The sequence below is a fragment of the Kryptolebias marmoratus genome, linkage group LG6 (assembly GCF_001649575.2).
Source record: "Kryptolebias marmoratus isolate JLee-2015 linkage group LG6, ASM164957v2, whole genome shotgun sequence".
Taxonomy (NCBI): domain Eukaryota; kingdom Metazoa; phylum Chordata; class Actinopteri; order Cyprinodontiformes; family Rivulidae; genus Kryptolebias; species Kryptolebias marmoratus.
Genome location: NC_051435.1, coordinates 2,300,847 through 2,314,192, shown reverse-complemented (window position 1 = coordinate 2,314,192; position 13,346 = coordinate 2,300,847). Strand labels below are relative to the sequence as shown.

The following is a 13,346-nucleotide window of genomic DNA, read 5'->3' as shown; positions in this document are numbered from 1 at the left end:
GATCGGCGTTAGAGAGAAGCGGCGGCAGCCGGAGGAGCGCGGCGACCGGAAGGCGTTCTTACCCAGCATGCTGTTCCCTTCCGCCGGGGACGGGTCCGGCGCCGGGCGGGACGCGGGCTCGTCCACCTCCCCGTTGACGCTCAGGTCGGGCCCCAGGACGATCCCGTGTTTCTGCAGAGGGACAGGCGGACGTTAGCCGAAAACAAACGGGCGCCGTTTCCCCGCGCCGCCGCGCCCGGAGACGGCGAGTACCTTCAGGATGTCTTTCAGCTTCACGGCTTCTTCCCTGAGCTCGTCCCGCTCGACTCGGATGGCGTCCGAGTATTCTTTCTGTCGCTCTAAAGCCTGAGCAAGAGGCGGCGTGCAGAAAAAGAAGGAGCAGAAAGTGAACGGAGGTCATGCAAAGACGGAGCTGTGGTCGTGGAACGGGTCAGGACTCGTACCCCGATCTTTTTATCCTTCCACTCCACCGTCTCCTGCAGGTCGGAGACTTCTCTAACAAAGCCGTCCTGCTTCAGGCGCAGCTGACGGATCTCCTAAAGCAGCAGGAGGACGAGAGGACAGCGGGAGACGGACAGGCATGAAGGAGAGGACAGCGTGGAGCAGGAGGACGTTCCTGCAGGAGGAACCAACTCACGTTCAGCAGCTCCTCGCTCTGCTTCAGCGTCTCCTTCGTCTCGGCGAACTGGAACTGCAGGACGGCGTGAGCGTGCTTCTCCCGCTCGAACTCCTGCAGGGGCGGAGCCAGAAAACTGACCTCAGCTTTGATCATTTATTTAAAACGACCTCCTGACGTTTGATTTTATGTTTCTAAACGATTTTAAACGACATCAATCATTAAAACAGGAAATAAATCTTCTCAGTTTATGACACATCCGGCCACCGGGTGGCGCTGTTTGTCCAATCTAATTATTGTAATATTTGGGCATCTTAAAGCAGTTTTTTTATTAAAACAGAAGTTTGGAGTTTAATTCGCAGAGGCTCGGCCTCTGATTGGCTCCTCGTGAACCTGATTTGACCAATCAGAAGCCCTGAAACCGGTTTATAACGAAGCATGAAAACGGTTCTGTCAGGGCTTTTAATTTGACAGTCACTTCCTGTTAGTGATCACAGTTGACTGCAGCCGTCACCTTCAGCTTCTCCTCGTGTTCCCGGCGCGACTCGGACAGCAGCTCCTCCAGCTCCATCAGGGAGTCCTTCAGCGTGTCCACCTGGTACATCAGGTTGTTCTTCTCGTTGTCCAGCTGAGCGTTGGACACCATGGCCTTACGGTACTTCTCCTCCGCCTCCGCCAGCGCATCCTGATGAGACGGGACAGAACGGTGAGACGGGGACGAGCTCGGGACAGAGACAGGGAGACAGGGACAGAGACAGAGTTAGAGACAGGGACAGGGACAGAGACAGAGTTAAAGACAGGGACAGAGACAGAGACAGGGACAGAGTTAAAGACAGGGATAGAGAGAGACAGACAGGGACAGAGACAGGGACAGGGACAGAGATAGAGATAGATATAGAGACAGACAGGGACAGGGATAAAGATAGAGACAGAGACAGCGACAGGGACAGGGACAGAGATAGAGACAGAGACAGGGACAGGGACAGGGACAGAGACAGGGACAGGGATAGAGATAGAGACAGGGACAGAGACAGGGGCACAGGGACAGACAGGGACAGGGACCCAGGAGCAGCTTGCCTCCGTCCCTCAGAAGCGTCCGGTTCGTACCTTGGCTTCTTTCAGGTTCTGGGTGAACTTGGACTCCACGTCCTGGATCTGGTCCTTCAGGTCGTGGATCTCCTGGAGGACAGCGAGGCGGCAGCAGCGTAGCAGTAGCAGCAGCGAGGCGGAGGTGAAGCAGAAACAGAAACGGTGACGACAGGAGGAAGAAGGAAAGGAGACGTCTCGGTTTGATTCTGATACCTTAATCTCGGCGTGGACGGTCAGAGACGTGTCCCCGCTCCCTCTCCGGGAGGACGTCCCCCCTAAGGAGGTGAGGGTCGTCGCCGTCAGGGCGGAGGCCGCTCGAGATCCCTGAAACAGGACAGTCAGGATGAGGACAAAAACCAGGACCAGGACTGTCTCAACTTTCAGTCCAACTTGTCCTCCAAAGGGACCTGCGGTCTCTGCAGCTGGACTGAAGCAGATGCTGCTCGCAGACGAAGCTCGACCCGCCCTGCTTGAGTTTTTATTATTTTTAACGTGTTTTTAAACGCCGCAGCCCTGGATGTCCGGGTGTAAAAACCACCCGGTCCAAACCGTCCAACGTGTCCTCCAGAAGACACATGAACAGATCTATAAAACTGAACCTGAACTGATATCCTCAAACGATTCACTGAAGCTGAGAAACTGATCTGAAAAGATGTTTTTTTTTTAATCTCTGCTACAGAGACGAGGACCGGATCAGGACTTCTGCACAGTGATGACGGTTCCTCACCTTCTCAGGGTAGTCTTTGTCCTCCACCTGTGGACGGAAAGGACAAACTGTCAGAAGAAGAAGAAGAAGAAGAAGAAGAAGAAGAAGAAGAAGAAGAAGAAGAGCTCCAGATAAAACAGCAACAAATCCACGTTCTGGTCCAGGATATTTACTGGAACCGTCCAAATAAAACCCGTCCCGTTCTGCCACAGAAACGGCCTCAGAAACCAACGAAGAAGAAACTCAGGCCTCCTGCAAACAGACTCACGTCGGAGAAGTCCGGGACAGAAACCCGGTCCAGGTCTCTGGTTCCGGCCGAACCCCTCAGAAAACTGGCAACGGAGCCGCAGTTCTCCTGGACGGCCAGCAGGGGGCGAACCGAGGCAAGAAAAGACGGGACAGAACTCAGAGGAAGAATAAAAACAGCCGAAGAGGTCAGGAAACAGCCGAGGGTTGTTTACGTGCGAACAGAAACACTCAATCTGAAGATCAGCTGAAATAAAACCCCAAACATCTGAAACAGGACGAGTAAGAGTTAGTTTCAGGAAACAGGAAACAGCAGCTGAGAACCGGGCCGAGCAGGTTCTAATCGGGTTCCACACACATGCTGAATAAACCCAGAACTCCTCGAGGTTTTATGATCGAAACGAGACGTTTCTGCTGAAGGTCCGACTGCAGGAAGTGAGGTCAGCAGACGAGACGCAGACTTCCTGCTGAACGTCTGAGATCCAATCTGCCTCAAATCGGTACCGGGATCGAGTCTCCGTCTCTGAGGCGTGACGGTCACCTCTCAGCAGATTATTCTCCAGGTTTTTGGCGTTTAGAAACACTTGTTGTGGTAATTTTACCCTCCTGGAGGTCAGAGGTCAGAGGTCAGAGGTCACACACCCTAACCCTCACTGACTTCCATTAAAGCTGAGCTCTGGATTTATTGAACGTTAATCTGAATTCCCGCGCCGGCCAGCGGGCGCATGCAGTCACAGCAGCCGGACTCAAACCCGGAGGGGGCGCTCTCACCACCGGACTGGTCCGGGCCGAGCTGGTTCTGCTGGAGGCCCGGGAGCCGCGGTAGGCGCCGAGCTCCAGAGGCTGCAGGAAGACAGACAGTCAGAAACGCTCCTTCGGTTCGAACAGGCGTGCTAACGGTTAGCTCGACGGGAACTAAACGGTAAACGGTCTCACGTGGGCGCCGGAGCCGGGGACTCTGCGGGGTCCGCTGCACAGGCTGTCCTCGTACACGGAGCTCTGCACACATGAGCGTCACGTTAAGGCGTTCACTCGTTCACACACGGGTCCATCGGACCGATGGAAACCAGGGTTAGTCGGAGTACGAACCTGGTAGCCGTTGAAAGCTGAGCTCTGGTTTCTGCAGGAGGACGAGTCGTTCAGACTGAACAAGTCCGAGGACGAGTAAGAAGCCTGGAGGGACGAAACCCCCCGGAGAGGACAGAAGAAGAAGAAGAGAGGGTCAAACAGTTTCCCTACAGGCTACCAAACGTTTCACACCAACTCAAAGCGTGCTTGAAGCATGATTGTCTTCCTAACGTGAGGAGGCACCGAAAACAGAACCGAGACTCGCTGCGTCGGTCCAAACTGAAAACTGGACGTCTGCGAGGACAAAGTTTCTGATCCAAAACTTCAGCAGGAAGAAGAATAAACCATGTGACCAGAGTGGCCCATCAGGCTAACAAGGACCCTAATGAGCCTCTGTTGTTAGGAGAGTGAATTAATCTGCAGGCGAATCCAGCTTCCAGAACATCAAACTCCACCCTCTGCTGCTTGAAAGACAAACGTCTAAAACTACAGACCAGAAGTCCAGATGTTTTTGGTTTTATTATTTTTTGGGGGATTTACCGTTTCCTGGATGACTGAGGATTTATACCAGCAGAATAAACCACAGAAGAAGAAGCTCAGTCACTCTTTCTGTCTGCCATGTTGGAATTAAACCTGTTTTTTAATATATTTATTTAAGAATAACAGAAACTGTGGTTACACCAGCAACACTAACCATGCTAAATATGCTAACCACGCTAACCATGCTAATCAGGCTAACCACAGTAACCATGCTAATCATGCTAACAACGGTAACCGTGCTAATCATACCAATCATGCTCACCATGCTACTCATGCTAACCACGGTAACTATGCTAACCATGCTAATCATGCTAATTGTGCTACTAATGCTAATCAGGCTAACCACGCTAATCATGCCACTCATGCTAACCATGTTAATCAAAGGTTCCTGTCGTCATGGCGATCCCTTCTTAAAGGCAGTATTTCATGCAGGGAAATCCAGTTTTTTATATTATTTCTTGCAGAATTAATCTGAACCACTGATCTAAACTTTAATCCAAAGTTTTCTTTTGTTTCTCTTAAATAATATTTTAAACTCAGCTGCAGTTTGTGGTAAATAAAAGCACTTCCTGTTACACTTTAATACGTTAAAGCACAAAAACTGAAGAAGCTTTAATCTGGTTTATAAAGCAGATAAAGTTTTTAGTTTGTTTTTATCAGTTTAAATCCCTCAGAAGGATTAATTATTATTATTTATTATTATTCTGTAGAACATCTAAAAGGTTTTTAAAATGTTAAAAATCGTTTTTCGAAGAGAAATCGGCCGATAAAAGTAAAAATCGGTGCAAAACACTCCAGGTTAATGTTAGTAAACACAAACAAACAAAAATCACACTGAAGAATGTTTGCTTGAATTAAAACATTCATTCATTCATTCATTCGTTCACTCAGGGGGAGCGTCTGACCCGGAGAACCCACCGGCTGCAGGTCGGCTCTGGAGGACCGAGACATCCGGCTCTCATCGCTCAGCCTGGAGCTCTGAGAACAGAACCAACGATCAGAGAACAGAACCCGACACCGGAACGGGCCAGAACCACCAGAACCGAACTCTGAGCGGCAGAACAGAGTCGCCAAACTCAACCGAGAAACTGAAGCTAAACGTTTATTTGGAGTCGAAACGTTTTCTACAAACTGCAGAAAAACAGAACCTGTGGATCTTTGAATCTGACTTCAGAGCCACAGACGTGTCAGAGACACACCTGGCAGGTGAACCTGACGCCGGGAGGTTAAACCGCCGATACTCTCCTAAAGTTCGTCACAGAATCACAGTTTTCAGACGGAAACACAAAATGTTGAGAAACTAAAGAAACAATAAGAGAGATTCGAAGTTAAAGCGAGTTAAACGTAGTCGTCTGTGCACGGTGCGTTGAAGGGGGCGTGGCCTAAACGCAGCGTGACTGCAGACAGGAAACGCTCGAGCCGACGGGAAGATAATCCGGTAGTTTTATGTTAACTGGAAATAAAATCCGTGTTCGGGACATTCGGTGGTTTAAAGTTTCAGCTCCACCCGAGCCCAACAGGTCAGAGGTCAGAGGTCACGGCTCGTTTGGAAGCCTCTCCTCTCTGAACTGAACGGACTCGCTCGTTCGGTTCTCGGTGAGTTAGTTTAGTTAACCACACAGCTACTAACCCGGCTGGACAGGACGCTGTAATCGTCATCGAAGCCGTTTTTCTGCAGACGGACATAAAAAGAAAAAACCCAGAACGTGAGACAGATCAGCTCGGTCCGGTTCCGGTTCTACCATCAGACCGGTCCACCTACGTCTCGCTCCCTGTGCTTATGCTTCTTCTTCTTCTTGGACTTCTTGAGCGACGAGGAACCCTTAGAGGGAAGGAAAGAGGAGAGCCATGAAGAAGAAACACAACCAGCGGGCCGAGCCGGGCCCAGTTCCAACAGGAAGACCACATCCATGCACGGCGTTCACTCAGAGCATGCCGACAGAGACAAACCAAATTAAAAATGGTTCCAGGAGCCAATAAAGGCCAAGGAAGCCGGTCAGTGTCCATCTTTAGGGGACATTATTGGACCGATCCGGTCCACAACATCAATCAACCAGGAGACCAAAGCTGACCCTGGTGGAGGATCATCCCCACAGTGAAGCACGGTGGTGGCAGCATCATGCTGCGGGACAGCAGGGACCGGCTGCTCGAGTCCCTCAGAAGTCCGAGGCTGGTCCGGCTTCCAGCAGGACGCCGACTGTAAACCGTCCACCGGTTCAAAGGGGACAGGTCCAGTCAGACCTCCGTCCACAGCGTCTGTCCAACCTGAAGGAGCTGGAGACGTTTGGACAACGAGGAACTGACCAAACGTCCAGGAGCTCCTGGAGACGAACCTGGAGACACCTGGACCTTCAACGTTCAACCAAACTGGAGACTTTAAGGAACTCCGAGGCTCCGATCCTGAAACGAGCCGCAGATCCAAGACCAGGACTGGAACGAGACATTTATACCACGGGACGGGACGAGACACCTACTGGCTCCACGTCAAAGAGACGGGACAAAAGGGGTTTTGTCCCAAACTGAGTCTCTTCAGACCAAAGGAGGGGTCAGAGGTCAACCCTTTCATTGACGTCTTCTCGAACAAATAAATTAATCTGAAGTCGTGGACACCCGGGTCGGTACCGAGGACAACAAGTCCAAACAAAGACCTGCGTCTCCGTTAGTGAAAGAACCGGCTCGGAGCCTTACCCCTCCACCGTAAGCCCCCACCGAGTCAAGATCCGACTGAAGGAGACAAACATGAGAGGACAGAGACAGAAGGACAGAAGGTCAGCTGACCCGGGACAGGTCTGAGGTCAGAACCGAGCGAGGTGCCGTGTTTGATACTGACCCTGACGCTGCCGCGGCTTCCCACCGACATCCGCTCATCGTCGTCCGACTGCTGCGGGGAGAAACAGACCGTTAGAACCAGAACTTTCTGCAGGGGATGAAGGAACCTTCGGGGAACCTTCGATGGCTGCTGTTACAGAGAGTCTGAACACACAGAGTACAGATACAAACCGGGGGGATCCCTGAAGACCGTGAGTACTTCTCACTGTCCTCCTGCGTGAGGAAGAGGAGGAGAGACGCCACAGATCAGAACCGAGGTTTGGGTTCTGGGTTAGTTCTGGGGTTAATCGGATCTTCTGACACTCAGGGTTAAACTGTTTGTTCTTGTTGTTTCAGCCTCGGGTTAGTGATGCATCCAAAACCAAACCACACAAACACACGAGTTTAAATCCAGCCTCAAGACGGGACGAAGAGACGTTCCCTCAGAACCGTCTGAGGCCCGACCCGGACTCGGCTTCTGTTCACCCATATCTAAATAACCTTGTCTGTTTTCTGATCGTTTCCTCGGCTTCAAGAAGCTCTTTTCTAAAAACTGAGAATCTAAACTGGGGGGTGCCGAGTCCTGGTCCTGGTCCTGGTCCGGATCCTGGTCCTGGAGGACCTCCATCCTGCAGGTTTTAGATGTTTCTCTGCTCCTCGGGTTCTGCAGGCATCTGTTCATCACTCAGTCCTTCAGATCAGGTGAGTCAGAGCAGAGAAACACCTGAAACCTGCAGGACCAGAACCAGAACCAGAACCAGGACCAGGACCAGGACATCCCTGATCGACTCCATATTGCTTCAGATTAACATAAAGATGCTAACATGCAAACATCATCACTCCAGCCTGGATCTCCTGAGCCTTCAGGACGATTCAGAGCTTCGAACCCGACAGGAACCCGTCTCCACGTAGTGTCAGAACATGTGAGACATCTTCGAGATGTTTTGGAGACAAAAACAAGAATCAATCAGACTCAAACTGAGACGTCATCCAGATGTTCTGAGATGTTCTTCACGTGGAACACTGCGGACAGAAACGTCTTCCTCCGCATGGAAACAACGAGGCGAGGAGCGAGAAGCTGTGGTTCCATCAGAAGCGAGACGTTCTCGAGTCGCCGCCGCACCGAGACAGGAAACGTTCTCATGCAGACGCCATTCGCAGTTTGGTACGCTCACACACCGAGTTAGCGCCAGTCCTCCTGCAGCTCTGTGCGCAGCGAGACAGATGTCAGCAGGAGGACAACATCTGGTGGACGACCTTTGACCTTTCAGCACAATCGTCTCTGTGCTTCGAAGACAAACGGAGACAAACGCAGGAACTCGCAGCTTCTCTCAAGAACATCTGGTCATTAATTTCACTGCGATGTTAACAGATTTATGTGAAGCATGCGCAGAACCCCTGGTTCCTCAGAACCGGACCGGGTTCATGCAGACCCAGAACCGGACCGGGTTCATGCAGACCCAGAACCGCGGCACACAGACAGCTGTTAGCAGAACCGGGCGGTACCATCCACTGCTCGATGTCGCCCCATCTGCCGTCGGCGCGCTCGTCCAGCTTGGTGTTCAAGCCGTAATATTTCTACGGAGAAACAGGAAACGCGGCGTTCTGAGGTCCGGGTCGGTAAAATAAAACAGAAACGGGCTGAAGAGGAGGAGCCGGCCTACCTTCTGCACCTGAAAGATCTACGGCGGGAGGAGGAGGAGAAGACAGGAAGACAAGAATCAGAGACATCAGAGGAGAACCAACGAGAACGGGCTTCTCCCAGAATTCCTTCAGGTTTCATCCAAACAGGAAGAAGTCGTTCCTCCGTTTTTACCGAAGGAAAGTTTCAGAACCGAGGCGGCGAGTTCTGAACAAATCCTGGCAAATATTTAGATCATTTAGCTGCTATTTTGCCAATTTTAGCATCTGGTTGGCTAATTTAGCTACTGTTTTGCTAATTTTAGCTTGTATTTTGCCAATTAGGCTTTTGTTTTGATGCTTTTAGCTACAATTCTGTCAATCTTGGCAAATATTTAGCTATTTTAGCTGCTGTTTTGCTGATCTCAGCATCTATTCCTCCGCCCTCCACCGCTTTTTCCCTCCCAGAATTCCTCGACTCTAATCCAGATTTACAAACTGCTGCTCAGAATCCGTTTTATAAACGGCTCCTTTTCTACAACAGATGTCCTGCCCTTCTTCTTCTTCTTCTTCTTCTTCTTCTTCTTCTTCTTCTTCTTCTTCTGTGGTTTTCACAGAAACACTACCGGAACGTCCGGCGTTCTGATGACCTCAAACGTTCGCCTCCCGAGCGACGGAAAGAACGAGACGGTTTACGAGAAGCTGAGGCTCAAATTGTCAAACTTTAGAGATGTTATCAGAGTCAGAAATACAGAACTGTACGCACGACTTCCTGTCTTCACACACACACACACACACACACGGCCTCCTCTGATCTTTCATTCTGTCTGGACATCCAATTAGCCGCCATAAGCCTGTTCTAACGAGTTACACAACCAGCCGACGGGTTCTGGCCCGTTCCGTTTTATACTGACCGCTCTTCCCTTCCTGAACGGGACGGGTTCGACCTCCGGTTCTCCGGCTACCAAACCGTCGGCCCGCTCCTGGAGTCCGTCTTCATCGCTCGGGGGAAACGGGCAGAGCTCCCGGAGGCGTCCGGCGCCTCGACTCGACGCCGCAGCGACAACAACAGGTTGGAGCAAGTCGCTAATCCTCTTTAAAGTCGTCTGAAAGGGTCACACACGCTCCGAGCAGATTAATCCAGAACCTGTGACCCGTTCAGGAGTAACAACATGATTTAATAACTATCCCGGGACGAGTAATCTGAGTACTTTTACTCTGAGTTACAGACGAGGTTTGACTCATTTTAAGGTTTTACTCCTGAAACGAAACAAATTTCATCTTTTTCCCATCGAGTCGCAGATCTACAAACCGGGACCTTCGCCACCGTGACAGGCGGGCGATCATGTAACCGTGTGTGTCTGATAGAACAACCCCTCCCTGAAACTCAGAAAGTTCTCAGATCCTGAGCCGAAGCTCGGTGTGGTCGCAGCTGAGCGTTACGAAGCTGAATCTGGGAGGAGACGAGGATCCGGGTGCCGTTTGTTCAGGTGAGAGGACACTTCCTGTTTGTGCTTCAGATTATGGCGAGCTAAGATTAGTGAGCTGCCTCCCCGCGGTGAAGATCAGAGAAACAAAACCTGAACCTGGAGCTTTAGGGTCATCTCTGCAGGAAATATCAGGACCTGAGGACGTCTCATTGGTGTTTATCTGCTCTGCAGAGGATCTTTACGAGTTCTGTCTCCGTTTTTCTGTTTCTGCCTTTAAACACAAAAACAACAAACCTCCACCTTCATTAATCTCAGGTTCAGCAGCTGATTCATTCCTGAGCTTTAAAAACACATTTAGTCTGTTTATTTATTTAGTTCTGATCCGTTTTTCCTTCTGTTTGCATCAAACCCGTCAGGAAACAACGACCCGATTTCTCCCTCAGGATCCGGGTCGTCTCAGAGCACAAAGCTGGAAACTTTTAAAGTCCGAACTAAAGTTTTAAACTCGTTATTTAAGGCAGCACGTCTCTGAGATCGACGCTGACGTTAATCAATCCCTCCAGGATTTCACGGGCATTTTCCTAAAAGTTGCTATATTTTTTTTTTACTAAAATCAATAAACAACCATAACTTTTAATATCTAAACCAAAAATCCTTCCTAGTTCTGTAAGATAATTCCAAACAAACATTGACATTCTCAAAAGGTGCTTTATTTGAGAACTTTGATAGCTTCTAAACTGACATTCATGAGCATTTCTGGATTGTCCCTGGTCTGCAGCTCTCCTCACATGTTTTGCAGACACAAAGTGTTTGTCGATGCGTTTATGTTCCATGATTACACTGCAGGACGTGCAAAACAGCTGCAGCTGGGGAGGAAACTGGTTTGCTGAAATCTTTGTGGGCAAATGTGAAGCATTAGCGGCCATTTTGGCTTCGGTCGCTGCTCCTGCACGCTCCCGGCATTCTGATGTTAACAGGAAGTGACGTCACGTGTCTTCTTCCTGAGTTATTTGGTGTTATTTTGTATTCCACGCTACACAAACCCACAAAGAAGAGACTAGACTGCAGAAACGGTGGCGAATCACTTCAGAAACAATGAATATTGGGTTAAAGTTGCAGGAAAGTTGCGATTTTGCATTAATAGAAATCCTGGAGGGTCTGACTAATAAACTCTGAGTCAGCAGCTTTAAGTGTAAACGTGATGAAAGCTCGTTTACCTCCTTCTGCTGGCGCTCCAGCTCCTTCAGCCGGATCTCCCGGGCCTCCGCCCGAGCCGCCCTCTTCACCGCCAGCCGGGCCTCGGCCTGACGCCGCGTCCGAAAGGGGGACAGGAACAGAAACAGGACAGAAGAGACGAGAAAAGGGGGACATGTTTATAAATACAGAGAAAAGTTCCTCGACAGAGCGACGGGATCAACACGTTTCTGTCACTGATATTTACACATCATTCCAGATGTGCACAGTCATGCTTCGTTCTTCTCGTCTCGAGCCTTAAAAGGACGTCTCTGAGGGTGTGTGTGTATGAGCGGTGCAGAGTGTGTGTGTCTGAGCGGTGCAGAGGGTGTGTGTGTGTGTGAGCGGTGCAGAGGGTGTGTGTAAGCATTTCCTTCCTCTAACTTTGTGGCGTGGCTGCAGAATCATGAGTTCCTCGGTTCAAGTGTTCCTTCTTTTCTGACCTTAACCCGTTTGTTTTAACCTTAAAATAAACTGTCTGAGCTCTCAAACCCGGGTCCATCCCAGAGAACGTAGAGGAACCTGGAGAACCTGGAGAACGACCAGTGGAGAGGATGTCAGTTACAGAAGGAAGCTGCAGAGCGGATCTGAAACTCGTTAACCGAACGAACAGAACCCGGGTCCAAAAACAAACACTTGGTTCCACCTTAAACATTTTAATCCTCCAGCTGTTCGTAAAGAGCTGAGAAACATTCCTGATCCAAACAGTTTGGAAACTCCTCACCACGAGACGAAAACAAACAGAAGCTGAGGAACCCGCCTGACGGCTTCGCCTCGATTTAACGATTATAACGTTTGATTAAAACACTCAGACATCGAGACAGAGAACCGCCCGACGAGCTGCTGCAGCCCTTTAAACGAGCCACGACCTTTGACCTGCTGCCTGAGGCCTGAAGAGGCTGAGCACTGCACGGTCTGACCTTCAGGGTGAAGATCAGCAGCGGGCTCAGAACGACCCGTTCCAACCCACCCGGAGCTGCAGAACCTCCGATTGGACCCTCAGCAGCTCCGGACCCCATGAGGGGTCAAAGGTCACCTCAGGACCCTCAGCAGCTGCTGAGGTGGAACCCGTTCTTCTCTCCTGCCTTTTGTTTAATGAACGATGACTCGGCGGAATCTGTGGCGTGTTTTTGTTGACTCGAGGTTGGATTTGAGTAACCGCGCAGATCCCCGCTGCAGTGGGCGGAGTCTGTTCCTTCTGCCGGTACAGGATGTTTGTTTTGGTCCCTTGGTTGCGTAAAGCATGAAAACTTTGCCCCGAGGACTCGGGTGTTGACTCGCTCACAGACCGGCGTGAGATAAGAACCGGCCAGCAGGAGTGGGCAAAAATAGCCACTCGGGACCGATTCCAGCTGTCAGCCTGGAGGGTCTAAACGTTCTGCAACTGCGCCGAGACAAAGAGACACGGAGACGTTCCGTCATCGCCGTGGAAACTAAAAGGCTTCAGATGAACGTTATCGTTCCTGGATTCTGTTTGAGAAGCTCGTTCTGCAGGAATTAGACGCAGCCGACGGGTAAAAGGAGGGGAACGCCCGTCAATCAGCGGATCTTTGACCTGCTTTAGTGTCAGGTCACCTGAGGCGGCCCGAGCAGAGACCCGTCAGCGGGACAATCCACATTCCTGCGCCGTACCTCCGAGCACGTCTCACCGGTTTCTCTTCTGATAACTAGGCCAGGAGACACACACACCCGTTGTCCCGCCTCCTCCACGGCTATTTATACCGACCCACATTGAACCGGGCTGAATCAGAACCATCTCCGGCCTCCTGAGACCAAACGAGCCGGGTCGAGACGGAAAACACAAAACAGGAAGAGCCGACGAGCTCAAATACTTCAGGTTTAAACTCGATAAAAACGAGTCTCTGAACTCCGAGTCTCTGAACTCCGAGTCTCTGAAGGCAGAGTCTCTGAACGCAGAGTCTCTGAACGCAGAGTCTCTGAACTCCGAGTCTCTGAACTCCGAGTCTCTGAACACCGAGTCTCTGAACGC

General features: G+C 50.6%; 1 protein-coding gene across 17 annotated transcripts in view; it reads right to left on the bottom strand.

Annotated features, from left to right (window-relative positions):
* lrrfip1a (leucine rich repeat (in FLII) interacting protein 1a) overlaps positions 1 to 13,346 on the bottom strand; it is a 48,759-nt gene that overhangs the window by 6,474 nt on the left and 28,939 nt on the right. For 2 of the 17 annotated variants that reach the window (XM_017438634.3, XM_017438641.3), the window contains exons 2-22: positions 11,341 to 11,427; positions 8,738 to 8,755; positions 8,580 to 8,651; positions 7,266 to 7,307; positions 7,096 to 7,146; positions 6,954 to 6,989; positions 6,028 to 6,087; positions 5,896 to 5,937; positions 5,184 to 5,243; positions 3,747 to 3,830; positions 3,594 to 3,656; positions 3,429 to 3,500; positions 2,680 to 2,766; positions 2,433 to 2,459; positions 1,919 to 2,029; positions 1,724 to 1,795; positions 1,131 to 1,301; positions 638 to 730; positions 444 to 536; positions 253 to 345; positions 63 to 171 (exon numbers count right to left, since the gene is read on the bottom strand). In XM_017438634.3, coding sequence (XP_017294123.1) covers positions 63 to 171; positions 253 to 345; positions 444 to 536; positions 638 to 730; positions 1,131 to 1,301; positions 1,724 to 1,795; positions 1,919 to 2,029; positions 2,433 to 2,459; positions 2,680 to 2,766; positions 3,429 to 3,500; positions 3,594 to 3,656; positions 3,747 to 3,830; positions 5,184 to 5,243; positions 5,896 to 5,937; positions 6,028 to 6,087; positions 6,954 to 6,989; positions 7,096 to 7,146; positions 7,266 to 7,307; positions 8,580 to 8,651; positions 8,738 to 8,755; positions 11,341 to 11,427 — 1,543 coding nt within the window. Of the gene's footprint in view, positions 1 to 62; positions 172 to 252; positions 346 to 443; positions 537 to 637; positions 731 to 1,130; positions 1,302 to 1,723; positions 1,796 to 1,918; positions 2,030 to 2,432; positions 2,460 to 2,679; positions 2,767 to 3,428; positions 3,501 to 3,593; positions 3,657 to 3,746; positions 3,831 to 5,183; positions 5,244 to 5,895; positions 5,938 to 6,027; positions 6,088 to 6,953; positions 6,990 to 7,095; positions 7,147 to 7,265; positions 7,308 to 8,579; positions 8,756 to 11,340; positions 11,428 to 12,326; positions 12,465 to 13,346 lie in introns of those variants that run through there. The other 15 variants (XM_037975969.1, XM_037975973.1, XM_037975971.1 and 12 more) reach the window with 14 other exon arrangements.